At 43.0% G+C, this 14,612-nt stretch overlaps 1 protein-coding gene across 4 annotated transcripts in view; it reads right to left on the reverse strand.

The window, feature by feature from the left end:
* Positions 1 to 392: 392 nt before the first annotated feature.
* TRIM67 (tripartite motif containing 67) overlaps positions 393 to 14,612 on the reverse strand; it is a 35,709-nt gene continuing 21,489 nt past the window's right edge. For 2 of the 4 annotated variants that reach the window (XM_061378838.1, XM_061378836.1), the window contains exons 6-10: positions 14,446 to 14,591; positions 11,030 to 11,168; positions 9,685 to 9,988; positions 3,151 to 3,313; positions 393 to 1,649 (exon numbers count right to left, since the gene is read on the reverse strand). In XM_061378838.1, coding sequence (XP_061234822.1) covers positions 1,584 to 1,649; positions 3,151 to 3,313; positions 9,685 to 9,988; positions 11,030 to 11,168; positions 14,446 to 14,591 — 818 coding nt within the window. In that variant the 3' untranslated portion in view covers positions 393 to 1,583. Of the gene's footprint in view, positions 1,650 to 3,150; positions 3,314 to 9,684; positions 9,989 to 11,029; positions 11,169 to 14,445; positions 14,604 to 14,612 lie in introns of all 4 variants that reach the window. The other 2 variants (XM_061378835.1, XM_061378834.1) reach the window with 1 other exon arrangement.

A 14,612-nucleotide genomic window follows, 5' to 3' on the forward strand; every position in this document is an offset into this window, starting at 1 on the left:
ACAAGTTCATACGGTACTAAACAAAATTGAACATCACAATACAGTCAATATCTGCTATTCTTCAAGAAACCAAGATGAGCACAGCACAGTTATTCCAATGCCTACAAGTTTACTAATACAATCTGTTCCAGACTTTGAAGAAAGTACCATTGCTTTCCCACTTAAAAGCTTCTGTTATTTTTTTTCCCATCATTGGTATATTTCCTCTTTCAGTCTTGAAATCACTGAAGTTACACTGCTTTCTGCAGGAGAGGTGGGCTACAGGATGCTTGGTTAGCTACATGCAGCACGATGGCAGACTGCTTTTTGCCTGTGCAATAGGCTGGGACTGTTCCATTCTGGGCTGCTTCCCTCCCCCTCCGCTTACATATGTTAGCTGGGTTTAGATGTTCCTGTCAGTCAGCCTCCAGTTCTCATGGGCAGCACCTAAACGGCTGCTTGTTTTCATGGGAAATCCAGATACGGGCAAGTCTTGCAAAAGATTTACGCCCCAGTGCAAAAAAATTCTTAGGGACACATTTCACAATAATGCTGTGAATCTGTCTCACTCAAGTGCTTCATTAAGCAAGATATTAATTAGCTTGCACTAATCTAATAGAAAATTAAGGCTTGTGATCTCAAAGCTACATTGGAACTACAGCTGCCCAGGGCTTATCAAGGCTGGAAAGTAGCATTTCTCTACATGGGACACCTTGCACATGCTGTATTAAAGTACATCTCTTATCAATTCAATTGAAAGACCCTGCAATGTTTTTCAAGAGCTGTGCTTATAACCATGATGAGAATGTCTGTATGTGATAGTCTCCACTATCACACCTAAATATCAAACACTAAAATGCATCAAGGATATTTTTCTCTCTACTTTTTGTATCTGAATTCTGCATGTATCATGGTGTTAGCTAAAATGAGCACTACTATTGCATGGCAGTGTTTGGAAACCAAGCTTATTCTTGTTGAAGATAAGAAGTTCTGCCACTGAATTGTAGGGGGATTTTATCCCATGGCTAACTGCAGTCTAGAGCCAGAAGGAACAATTAATGGTCATTTGAGCCCCTGAATGTAATGAACAACCAGGAATTCTTGAGCACACAACCTCCACTTCAGCTGTCAAAACATATTCTTTCTTGATTTAAGGACTTCAGGTGGCAAGGGAATCCAGTTCACCTACTGGCAAATTGCTCCAATAGCCATTGACCCTCAGGTTAGTCTTACACATTTTTTCCAGCATCCCTAATATCTTCTAAGCACAAATACAGCCATAAGAGAGAAAATACACCTATTTAACCTTTTGCTTTATAATGCACATGTGTGTGTGCACATACGTGTACATATGTATGCGATGCAGTGTAGATATGTTCAGGTACCCATCTGCAACTGAGTGCCAGTTCAGTGGGTATGCTTGCTATGGCTGTTAAATTAAAAATGGAGTGGGCTAGCTGTAACCAGTGGTTATTCAGTGAGCAACATGCTGTACAGTACTTTAAGTCAGGGAAGAGAATGCTTATTTTACTGACTTGCTAAAAAGTGCCAAATCACACTGAGAAAGCTTACAGAATCCAGGTCAAGGTCAGGCAGGGATTTCATTAGTTGTTGGGCAGCTTGGATTGTTTCACACATTGTGGTACTTCGAGTCCTGTGTGTAGGGTCACCTGGACAAAGAAGAAACAACATGTACATTCAAAACTGGGACATCCTCAGCAGAAAGCATCTGTGAAGGCCAGGAGCAAGTAAATGACAGGGGAAGGGCTGTGGGATTTCAAGTCCAGGTTTAAGTCATCAGTAATATTAATAGGGATAATACTGAGCTCCTGAAAAAAACAAGTCTTCTTCCCCCTTCTCTTCTCAACACCTTGGGGGCTAGAAGGCAGGTGTCCATATCTCTTCCAAAATCCAGACACTACCTGTAGGTCTCCATTAGTGCTGCTTGCATGCCACAAGGTGGATGGAGTCTTTGCGTGAGGGACCCCTGAACACTTCAGGACAGGGATCACACAGTGGAGCCCATGTACTAAACATAAGGAAATCCTTTTATCTTTGCTGTCTTGGTTGACAGAGCCCAGGACTTTGGAGTACTCCTTCTGTAACCTGATGTGTTTACAAGATCAGAGTTCCCACACAGACATACCAGAGCACCATTCAAAGACAAATACAAGCTCAGAGTTCCCCCTGCCCATTTGTTGGCCACTCTCAGTCTTAACTCTGTTGTGGTAAGAAGTGAAAGCCAGGCACTTAAAGGATGTAGGCAGCTAAAACCAAAGGTAGGTTGTGAGTAAAAAAATCTTTGTTGAATATGGCAGCGAGGTGCCCCAAGAAGTGCCCACATCTTCCACATTGGTGCATCAAATACAATAAAGCTATGGCAGCTTCTTGAAAGTTTTGGATGCCACCAGTAATGAACGCTAAATGCTCATGTATTAATAAGGCCACATAAGGTTTCTGTTTTCAGTTTGGGTGTTTAAAATGATGAGTGTTCCACCCTGGCTGCATTGGTCCTGCCAGACCTAAGCTGACCTCCCTCAATCCTCAGGCTTCAGTGTGCTTCCATAGATTCTCCCTTACACTACATCCTATTCCTAGCCATATGCAGTGGTCTTCAAGTAAAAATGCATTTTATTTAAAGAGGACTCTTCCAGGAGAAGATCCTCTTAAGAACAGAGACAAATCTCCAAAATTCAGAATGAGCAGGCATGATGTGCTGAGTCCTCTCTGTTGCACTAATATTCTGACCTGTCTTGTCTTTGCTTTCCTCACTGCTGTGCTGCTCACATTTCTGCCTCTTAACAATGTTAATGATCTCCAAATATAAGATCTAAGAGGAATGAGGGTACTTATGGCTTTTATCCAAACAGGCAGAGGAACCCTTAGCAGTACTGCTTTCCAAGCGGAGCACTGCTGCTAAGTGTAGGGGTTAATGTGTGCAGGTACTTTGACTTGTTTTCTTACAGCATCACTCCTCACAGCTGCCAGGCAAGGCAGAAGGTCAAGTGCAGTTTCCGCATGAGTAGCTTGGGTGTCTGTCTGAGAAGGGAATAGCCCCCACCCATACTGACTGCCTACAGAGGACGTGATCAACCCCAGCAGCAATGGCTGGTAGCATACATCCTCCTTTAGCTGGGAAGGGTAAGTGGGACTGAATTGCAGAAGACTTACCTGGACGTTTCGATTGAGGCTCAGCGCAGGCATGAAGACACCTTCAATGTTTTCAAATGCTGGAGGCCCTTGCTGCTGCCCATTTATGTAAAAGGTCAAGTTGTGCTTGTTCAGATCCAGGAGAACACCAACAGTGGCACCTTTAGAAACTCCTCCTTCAGTCCTAAGGTAAAAGGGGACCACACTGTTAGTGAAGGCAAAGTGTTACACTGCTGCTGCTCTCTCTCTAGGATGGTGCAGTCTTACTAAGGAAAGAGAGAGTGGAGCAGTATGGTTAAATGGTTGTCCCCCAGCATTTGGCAATGACTGATCCACATCTTCATCTGAAACATATGTGCCATGTTCATGGCAGCTTAATGGGGGGATCCTAAAGAGAAATTAGGTCCACCTCTCCTCCAGCTGCAATCTATAAACTGAAAATGGGGTCTAGAGCTAACAGGTTCCCACACCTGATAAGAGATGGGGAGATGAGCAGGTCAGTTCTAGGCATGGGGAACAGGAGTCCTGAAGACATGGCTTCTCAGAGCATCCCTGCTATAGTGAGTGATGCACAGCAGAGAATGAAAACACAAAGCTGATTTCCTAGGTGTTAATTTCTAATCATTATTCCTGATAACAGCTGCAGTTCAAGTGCTCACCTTGGCATTCCCTAAGAGGACTCAGCTTTGCAGAGATCAGTGAGCCAGCACAGGCAAAACATACAGTGGTTTTAGGGAGAAAAGGAATGTGGAGCTGGTTAAGGATAAGCATAACTCTCTGAGAAGTTGCTCAGCTATAGGCCTGGGAGCTGCTTCAAGAGTGTAGGCATGGCTATTAATACCAGTGATAATTGGTTGTGTCAGGAGCAATTGCTGAGAGATACCGTGCTATCAGGGCTTGCCAGGACAGACTCAGCCAGCCATTACACGCTTGAGTGACTTGACATTAATGCACTTTGATTTGGGGGTTAGTCAAACCCAGTATTACTTTAGAGAGTGCTCAGCAAAAAAATCTACTAGATATGCAGATTGGCCACAGGCACTGCTGCTCTGTTAATATCATGGGGGCTCTGCGATGGATTTACAGCCTGACACAATTTGTTCAGGGTAAATCAGATCTCAAACAATTTGCAGTAGGAAAGGAAGCAGCTGTCTTTTGTCCTCCCATCAGGCACAAACATTCATAAGAGTAATGCATTTTAACGTAGCATTTATCATAATAGCTAGGCAAAACATAAAAAAAAACCCCAAACAACAACAACAACAAAAAAAAAAACAACCAAAACCAACCATCAAACCCAAGCAAACAAAATCCCCGAACAAACCAAACAAAAATCCCAACAAAAACAACCCAACCAAATGGAAAAAAGAGCAGGGAGGTCAAAATGGGATTAGGAAGAATGTAGCGCAGGGTAAGAAATTCTCGTCGTGTCCACTAGGTGTCACAGACTGGTTTCCTTTGGACTAAATGCGGCACATGGCATTGCCTCTGAAGATAAAGGGAGTTTTGTTTGTGACATAATAGTATAGCATACCATTATACTATTCTGACTTCCCCACTTAAAGCTCTTCAAACAATAACAATATAGGTGAGAATCACAAACCGTCTCTGAGATGCATGAGATTTCAAGCTTTACTGTTCTCAGGTTCCCTTTATTTGCTTTCTGATGCTATATGTATTAATAGGGTTCCCTTCTAACTCTTCTCCAAAACCCTAATGTACAATATTTTCCATCAACATTAAAGGTGCGTACCTGCCCTCCGTATCTCAGTATCTAGTCTGTTTCTGTTAAAAGCACTCCATCACAAAACTCCTGATGAGGTTGTGGGGAAGCAACAGTACTGTGATCTAGAGCTATCTATGCAGAGATTTATTTTTCTCTTGTTTAGGAACAGCTTTGATTGTAGGGCACCATGTGTTATATCCTGCAGTGTTTTAAAATAGATTTTATGACATCCTTTTAAGTGACATCATTGATTCTCTTAGGGAAACAGGAACAGCAACTTTGCCTTTTTGAGATTATTATGCTCTTTCCTATATGATAAACTAATTTGCTTCTTGTGGGCTAATTAGCTGTGTGCTGCACAGTGACACTGAATGACTCCTCTGCAGCCCCTGGGGACAGCCCATTGCACAGGAGATGGATGCTGCCTGCAGAGCCCAGGCAAGGCTAGGGCAGGACCCAGCTGCAGGAGCCACAGGGCACTGGGGGCAGAGCAGAGGGATAGGGACCCTCTCCCTTCCTTGCTGCCACAAGTCTTGCAGCCCTTCAGCAGGGAGATTGCCTGTTACTTGGTTGCCACCTCCCATAGTGAGCAACCAGCTCTGTCAGGATGAAGCCAGGGCAAAGGCAACAAGGGGCACTTTGCCATGCTGCAGCCAAAGAGGCTGGGGTTTTTCTGAGGCTGAACAGCTGCTCTTCCCGAGCATCCCATGGTTTCCTTGGGAACAGTACTTTGAGGACTCCAGTGCTTTTTGGACTACAGTCATGGTCCCTTCTTTTAGGAAGAGGTGGGAGAGTCAAAGTTTCTCACACCTCTTTTCTCACAGTCCTGCACTCTTATTTCTGTGTGCAGCCATACACCTTGAGCGTGGAAGTGCTGTGCAATGCCTGGAAGGTTGGCTACCATGAAAAATACCATTGCCTGTGGCAGTGGAGACTGTTATTCTAAGGTGCCAGCAACACCTTGGACAATATGCAGAACAGGATGGCATGGATTGGCTTGAGGAGTTAAGGATAGTAGTAAGTTTCACAAGTACTGAAAAATAAACAAGTGTTTATGGACACTTTAACAAACTGAACAATTAGTCTAACTCTTTGTGAACAGTGTTTTAATCATAAGCCTTAGAGTAACTTAACAACTTTACCATGTCTGTTGTCAAAGACAGTATTTTTTAGTCAATTATAACATTTTTGTGTGATGAAAACCTGGCCTTGGTAACTCTGAAGTCAGTGAAGAGTCTCCTGATAGCAGGGTGCTTTAAGACCACACTCCAAGTTCTCCAGATTTCTACTTTGCACTGTCTTTCAGTATAAAACATTTCAGTGCGAGTAGAAATTTCACTTCCATCTCTTTCTTTAAATAACCATGTAGTGGCTAGAGTATCGCCTACAGCATCAGGTACTCCTGCTCTTGGCAGCTTTGCCAAGGAAGGGATCTATTGCAATGAATGCCAGTGCCTCTTAGCAACAGGCATACAACATCTCTGGTGTGAACTGATTACTTCATAGACTCATAGAATCATTTGGACTGAAAGTATCTTTCATGGTCACATAGTCCAACTCCCCTTCAGTTAGCAGGGACATCTTGAACTAAATCAGGTTGCTCAGAGCCTCATCCGGCCTGACCATGAGTTTCTAGTGATGGTACATCCACCACCTCTCTAGGCAATCTCTTCCCCAGTGTTCTCCCATCCTCATTGTAAAAAATGTCTTCCTTATATCTAGTGAAACCATACCCTCTTTTAGTTTAAAACATCACCCCTTGTTCTGTCGCAACAAACCCTGATAGAAAGTTTGTCGCCAGCTTTCTTATAAGCCCCCTTTGAGTACTGTAAGGCTGCAGTAAGGTCTCCCCAGAGCCTTCTCTTCTCCAGGCTGAAGACCCTCAAGTCTCTCAGCCTTTCTTCACAGGAAAGCTATTGTATCCCTTTGATCATTTTCATGCTCCTCCTTTGGATTTGCTCCAACAGCTCCATGTCCTTCTTATGCTGGGAGCCCCAGAGCTGAATGCAGTACTCCACATGGGCTCTCACCAGAGTAGAGAAACAGAATCACCTCCTTTGACCTCGTGGTCATGCTTCTTTTGATGCAGCCCAGGATACAGTTGGCCTTCTGGGCTGCAAGTGCACAAGGCCGGCTCATGTCCAGCTCTTCATTCACCAGTACTCCCAAATCCTTCTTGGCAGGGCTGCTTTTCATCCCCCAACCTGCGTTGATATCAGGGGTTGCCCTGACCCAAGAGCAGGACCCTACACTTGGCCTTGCTGAACTTCAAGTGGTTCACACAGGCCCACTTCTCAGGCTTGTCCAGGTCCCTCTGGATGGCATCCCATCCCTCAGGTGTGTCAACCACACCACTCAGCTTGGTGTCATCAGCAAACTTGCTGACAGTGCACTCAATCCCATTGTCTGTATCATTGACGGAGATGTTAAACAGTACTGGTACCAATAGAGACCTCTGAGGGACACCATTTGTCACTGATCTCCATCTGGACATGGAGCTGTTGACTGCTACCCTCTGGATGTGAGCATCCAGCTGATTCTTCATCCATCAAACAGTCCATCCATCAAACCCTATGTCTCCAACTGAGAGAGAAGGATGTTGTGAGGGACTCTGTGAAAGACCTTACAGAAGTCCAGATAGATAGGCAACATCCATAGCTCTTCTCTTGTCCACTAATACAGTCACTCCAATATAGAAGGCCACTACATTGGTCAGGCAAGACTTGCCCTTTCTGGAAGCCATGATGGCTGTCTCAAATCATGTCCCTATCCTCTGTGTGACTTAGTTTCTAGGAGGATCTGGTCCATGATCTTCCAAGGCACTGATCTGCAGGACCAATGAGGCTGAAAGGTACCTCACAAAACTATATCCCTGACCTAAACTGTTTTCTTAAACGCCTTACTCAACCTGTTCTCAAAGGTTTGTAATAGCACTAGAGTCTTCTGTTCCTGCATATTCTTCCAGTATTACAGAAGTCATGCTAGTTTTTAAGGATATAGACAGGTCCAATTTTGCATGCTGTGAATGAAAGGAAAAGGAAAGTACTCTGAAAACGACAGGTCCCATAAACAGGTCTTTCAAGCTTCACCTCATCTTACCCTTGAAGCTAGTCATTTATTTATCACCCTAATTTATTCTTATGAAGATCAGGAAGCATGAAATGATGACTTAAGACACAACCTCTATCACAATAACATCTGAGAGGCTAAAATGTGACAATAGATTTCCTTTGGACTGTGATACTGTGCTGTCATGCACTTGTCTCCAGTGGGGAAAAACAACTAGGCAGAAATAACAAGTTTCCACAAGACTATTACAGCTAATGAGTTAAAAATCTGACCTAGTTGACTGTCAAGGTTAAAAATATAATGCCTAGACCTAATTTCATTGAAGCGCATGTGATTTCATAAGACTACATATCCTGTAAGAGTGTACTTCACTTGAACAGCTATTCCATGGGTCTATCCATGCCTAGAATGTGCATGTGAATCCTTTGTGTTTTATCTTGTGTTTAACTCGGAAATTATCATCAACAGAAAGCACTTTGTTCTCTTGTTTTAGGAGGAGGATTGGAAATCCAGAGTGTTTTCATTATTTGTGCTTCCCAGAAAAAAACAGCTTTTGCTTAGCTCGTGTATTGCTTGCTGGTAGGAGCATGCTGAGGACCAAATCCATAAAATAGGTTTCTGGGACAGTAGTACACAGAACGGTTGCCAGCTTTTTTTCCAGAAAACATAAGCTGTTTCACAGAGTATTAAAATTAATACAGCTTAACATTACTTCTGCCCTAAATCAAATCAAGATATTAAAGCAACAGAGAAACTTTTGATATATTTATTATACTGATGTTATTTTATTGTGTATTGTCTTAAGGTTTTTGGAGTCATTGAAAACATTCCAATTGACTGCAGACAGTTTTGGATCCAGCTACAAGATTCCTCCACCTGTCTGTAATGAACTACAAAATCAAACTGTGCTTCAAACAAAAATTCACAGCAATTGCAGTATAGTTATTTAAAATACTTTAGAGTATAAATGTTTTACAGCATAAATGACCATTCAACAGGAGATATTACAACTAGCTTTAGGATATAGTGCATGTGGGCATAAATTTACCTCTTTAAGGAGATGATACCTGCATTTGAGCATTTGAAAATCACTGCAAGCCTTTGTTTTAATTATTTGCTATAACGAACAACACCTGAGCTAGTGAGTGTGGAATATTTGGTGGGACAGGCAATAGGAAACTAAATCAAAATTGATTTCCTCTCTGCATTTTGGACAGAAGATCTCCAGTGCTTTGCCTAATTATTCTGCAAGCCTGCAGCCAAGATTTCTTCTAATCAACAGAATCACAGAATCATTGAATCATAGGATGGTTTGGGTTAGAAAGGGCCTTAAAGATCATCTAGTTAAAACCCCTCTGCCATGGGCATGGGCACCTCCCACTGGACTAGATTGCTCCAACATCTTTCCTGGAATCCAATACCTTTCTCCCTGCACTCCTCCAGCAATGAGAGAGAAATTCCATATCCCAAAGTGCTGCACTCCTGTCTGCTGATGCCGTAGGTGGGATGTGCAATAATGAGTTTACATCACAGCAGGGGGGATTTAAGCTAGATCTCAGGAAAAGAACTGCTAACTGTGAGGATAACAAACACCAGCACAGATTGCTAAAGTGCAATTGCTGTCACTAGTGATTTTAGAGAAGGAATACAATAACTACATTTAGGATGGAGATGGACCGTATGGCTTGCTAAGACACCTTCCTCTGATGCAAAACAGAAAAAATGATCAGGAATGAGAAAAGCATGCAAGTGGCACTTACCTATTGGTGTGAGAATTGCAATGCATGAACCAGCTGCGGTTGTTGTCAACATACATAGCCCATGCCTTGTCGTCCTTGCCTAGCATCATGTCCTTGACGACGTTAATCCTGGCAATGCCAAAGGCTGGATCTGGATGGTTGTCATACCTATCCACATGCAGTTCCCAGTAATGCACACCCTTGGAGAAGGCTGCTGTGCCAAGAACAACCCGGTCATCGTAGCTGTTGCAGGTGGCAGTCTGGTTGTCGTTCGACAGCACTATGTCTCTGTGAGCTGAGGAGGGGTCGAAGGTGAACCATGCCACTATGAAATGGGAAAACAAAAGGCAGGATTATGGCAGAACAGGCTGTGTTCAAGGGCTGTCTGCTTCACTTCAATGAGGAGGATGAGATTCTGCCTTCCTAGAGGCCCTGCTGCACTTTCAGGTAATAAAGACAATTTTTCCTTGTTACTGTAGACAGCTACACAAGATTGCTTTGAGCCGTTACCCTGCTGGTTTTTAGCTCAGAATTGCTTTATGTTATCTGTGCTTGTTCCTCTGAACAAGGGCAGTGACTTCTTGTTCTGACACAGTAACAAGAAAGTCGTTGAGAAAACAAAAGCTTCTTTATGGTATGGAAACTGCTCATACAGATGAATTGGTTCAGGCTTGCCTTTAATGGAAATGGAATTCCACTGTGTCTATGCTGGTTAGGACTCACTTTAGCAATGGGAGAAAAAGAAAATAAAAACCAAACAAAAAAAAAAAAAAACCCACAGAAAATGCTTTTAAAGTATAAATATTTTATACTGGCCTATTTTGGCAACATAGCATGAAACTGGAAGTGATAATAGCATGCACTTCTCGATTCATTACGATATCATTAATAAAGATGAACTTCTTGTAATGCCCATATGGATGTCAAGTATAATTACAGAGGAACAAGCATGAATTCCCATCTCTGTATTATCAAACCCTGCTGTGAAATTGAAGGAGTAAGGAAAAGACGAATTCCAAAGATGCATAGAGAAGAGGTGATGGAGTGGCATAAAAATATTGCATGTCTTCCATATCTGTTTCTGTATGCTAAAACAAATAGGATCTTAGTCAAACCCCAGACTCCTACAGCCAAATAAAATTGCATGATTTGAAAAGTAAAGTGTTACTGATAATGGAAAATACCCCAAATTGCCAGGAAGAGAGCTCAGTCCCTTTGCACCCTCAGTTCATGGCCTCTCTGCTCAGATGATCCAAAATCTCCATGCCAGTAAGTGCCAAAGATACTAGTGGGTATAAAGGGATGCAAGTGCCCTGTCACTGACACCTGCAGCTTTTCACTTAGAAACTGCCAAAACCCAACTCACCATCTGACGTCTGTAAAATAACCATCTTGCTGTAAGGACCAACTCCCGATGAGTTGAAAGCTTTGACTCTTGCATTATAGGTACTGTTGAAATGAAGGCCATCGATGGTGCAGAGAGTCTCCTTGCCAACATATACTTCCTAAACATTCCAAAAAAAGAAAAAAAGGGACAGAGAGAAAGAGGGACATAGTTTAACTGTTTCTCTGTGCCTTGTGAACGTATGTTAAGACTTTTAAATATAAGCCATAAGTGGACAGCTTCTCATTGCTTCCCAGGATGGAGAAGTTATGCTGTTATAACACAGCCACAGCAGTGGAGACGTCCAGGATGGTTAGCAGTGGAGACACTAAGGTGAAGATGAAGCTGGAAGGATACAGCAATAAAAAGAAATGAGGAAGGCCATGAAGATGATCAGAGGGCTGAAGCACCTCTCCTATGAGGACAGGCTGAGAGAGTTGGGCTTGTTCAGCCTGGAGAAAAGAAGACTCAGCAGAGATCTGATAGCAGCCTTCCAGTACCTAAAAGGGGACCTATAAGAAAGCTGGAGAGGAACCTTTTACAAGGCCATGTAGTGACAGGGAAAGGCGAATGGCTTTAAACTGACAGAGGGAAGATTTAGATTTGACATTAGGAAGAATTTCCTCACTGTGAGGGTGGTGAGACACTTAACAGGTTGCCCAGAGAAGCTGTGGCTGCTGCATCCCTAGAAGTGTTCAAGGCCAGGTTGGACAGGGCTTCGAGCAACTTGGTTTAGTGGAATGTGTTCCTGGTCATGGCAGGAGGGGTGGAACTGAATCAGCTTTAAAGTCCGTTCCAACCCAAACCACTCTATGATTCTATGAAACACAAAAAGATCTTAATTTTTATCCTCCTTTCCTGAATATCTAGTCCAGAACACTGGTTTGGATAGTTGTCCCACCATCTGACTCCCTGTGGCCATTCTTGTATTTATGTAGCACCCAAAAAGGGGGGCACGGAAGAATAAGTAAGCACAGTTTTATTCTGTTGGAAAGGTTGTCTCGTGTCTGTGTTAAAATATAAATTCAAAACCTGCAGACGTAGATCAAGAAGAAACTGATCTCCTAAAGATTAGGATCACACTCATGACATGATGAAACAGCAACCAGGCAACAGAGACATCATCAAGGTCTGCAAAGATCTATTAAACAGCAAGCACTTGCCTAATACGAAATATTTCAGGAGGAGGAACATCTAAGCAAATGACTGAAGAGGATCAGTCAGATTATTCAGTCTATAAGGAAGGGAAAGAGCCCAGTAACATCATGTTTGTTGGAAGACTGAACAGAAAATAACAGAAAAGGAAAAAAATCCTGTCTTGGCAGCAGGCTGAAAGCCACAATTCCTTTCCAACTCCAGTTTCTCTGTTTCTGTGAAATCCATAGATCTGTGGTAGCAAAGGCCCTAAAGAGCTTCTGGCTGTGACTATGCAGACTGCACAGGCTGCAGTTCAGTTAAGACTCTAAAGTATATGCCTATGAGTAGATATTTTGACTGAGGCTCTTTGATATGAACCTAAAGTGAATTAAATATGTGATGAATAAGAAAGGGATCACTTAGTTTACAGTGGGCCATGTATTTGTCCACTTTGCTATCATGATGGCTGCTACAAAGAACAGAAACTCTTGGGTCCTGAGTTAGCTGATAATCTTTCATCAAGAAAAGTAGAGCTTTAATAGAATAGCTTAATTTATCTCTTGATGTTATAACATAACATGAAAAAAATTGTATTTGTAGAGCTCTCACATTTTCTAATCCATTTTATATTTTTACCACTGTTCACCTCTTGCATTCAGATAGATGCTCTCTGCTACAATGGAAGATAAAAACCATTCTTTAAATCTACCCATCAAATACTGATAAAGTGCAGTTGGTGTAATTGCTTTTATATGTATAATCCTTCATGAAATGGTTCAGCAAACTCTCATTGAAATGGCATTGCTAAGAAGCCTGCAGTTTATTGTTCAGTGGGTAAAACCAAGGGTCTATCTACCACAGCAAGCAAAGCCTTCCCCTGAGAAGTTCATAGAATCATAGAATAGAATCATAGACTGGTTAGGGTTGGAAAGGACCTTAAGATCATCAAGTTCCAATCCCCCCGTGATGGGCAGCAACACCTCACTAAACCATATCACCCAAGGCCTCGTCCAACCTGGCCTTGAACACTGCCAGGGATGGAGCATTCACAACCTCCCTGGGCAACCCATTCCAGTGCTTCACCACCCCTACAGGAAAGAATTTCCTCCTTATATCCAATCTAGATTCACCCTAGATTCAAAAAGGTACCTTTTCACACCTAAAGTAGTGAAGACCAGCCTCTTCAAAACACATGTGAAATGATACTTGGACCAGGGAACTGAGGAGACCTTCCAGAAACACAGTGCCCTCTTCAAAATGTGCTGCTAATATCACTGTCTCTTCTTATTAGGTGCCTTTGCTGGCTATGGGTGTAGTGGTTTGGCACAAGGAGGCAGTTCCTCAGGTGGACCCATGCCAGGCCATTTTCAGCTTGAGAAACCTTTAGGTTTCCAGTGAGAAGCTCCCAGAGAAATGCCATCATATGTTTTTGGCACAATTTCCCATTTGTGAAGAGAGCAGCTGTACTCCACAATAATCTCCAGATGCTTTCAAAGCACTAGCCCCTAGGGAATGCACTGGGCCAACCTGGTCCTGGAGCAACAGGAGCATGAAGCCTGCCTAAGAAGGAAGGGACACAGCTTCTAGAAGGACATGGCTGGCAGAAAGGTGATTGAATTATTTCTGTAGTTTGTTTATTGGGCCATGTTGAGAAAGCAATGGGATCCTATAAGTATCCTATACCTGCAGCCAGGAGCAAGCAGTCTGGAAGAACAGCACTCAGGATGCCATCCCGTACTTACCAACACCATCATGGTGTGTCTGTGGAAAGCTTCTACCAGCCTGGTCTCATCCACTCCCAGATTCAGAAATACCATATTTTTATGCAGGATCCCATTTTTATTCATAAAATCAGGAAAAAGTGAGTTGCATTTCTGAACCGAGAATCTCAGCAGTTGAAATGGGTGCTATGGACAGACAAGAGTAGGGGCTTTAAAGAAACCTCTGCTTTGTGGAATGAGCCACTTTCAAGTCTTGTAGGTTAGTATGGGGTTTTCTGTTCTGGTACACCCCAGGGGGACCTCAAGGCTGCCTTTGACAGAGCCCTGATAATAACCTCAGCCAAACTTCCCACCCAAGCTTGGTGTTCTTCTAATAAGCAGCATCTGCACCGCTTTCTATATCCACGTGATGGAAGCAGGGATGTTTTGACAACCCATATTTGCTTACCCCCTCTCCCCACCCTCAGACAGACACAAATCCATATCCTGAGGAAACTCACATACAAAGAAACACAAACAAATGCTGAAAGAAATCCTCACTCTGAATTGGCCTCCATCTCCATCATCAAGTTCCAAGATATAACCCTCCACCGGGTTGTGGGTCAAGGGTGGCATCCTCCAGGCCAATGTCACACTGTTGTTTCTGGTGCAGCACTTCTCCAGCTGCAGTAAGGGGACGGGTGGCACTGCAACAGGAACTGGGTACA

This window comes from Neopsephotus bourkii, unplaced genomic scaffold (genome assembly GCF_033783945.1).
Source record: "Neopsephotus bourkii isolate Nb327-2 ecotype Australia unplaced genomic scaffold, CSIRO-AGI_Nbou_v1 NB_1767, whole genome shotgun sequence".
Taxonomy (NCBI): Eukaryota; Metazoa; Chordata; class Aves; order Psittaciformes; family Psittacidae; genus Neopsephotus; species Neopsephotus bourkii.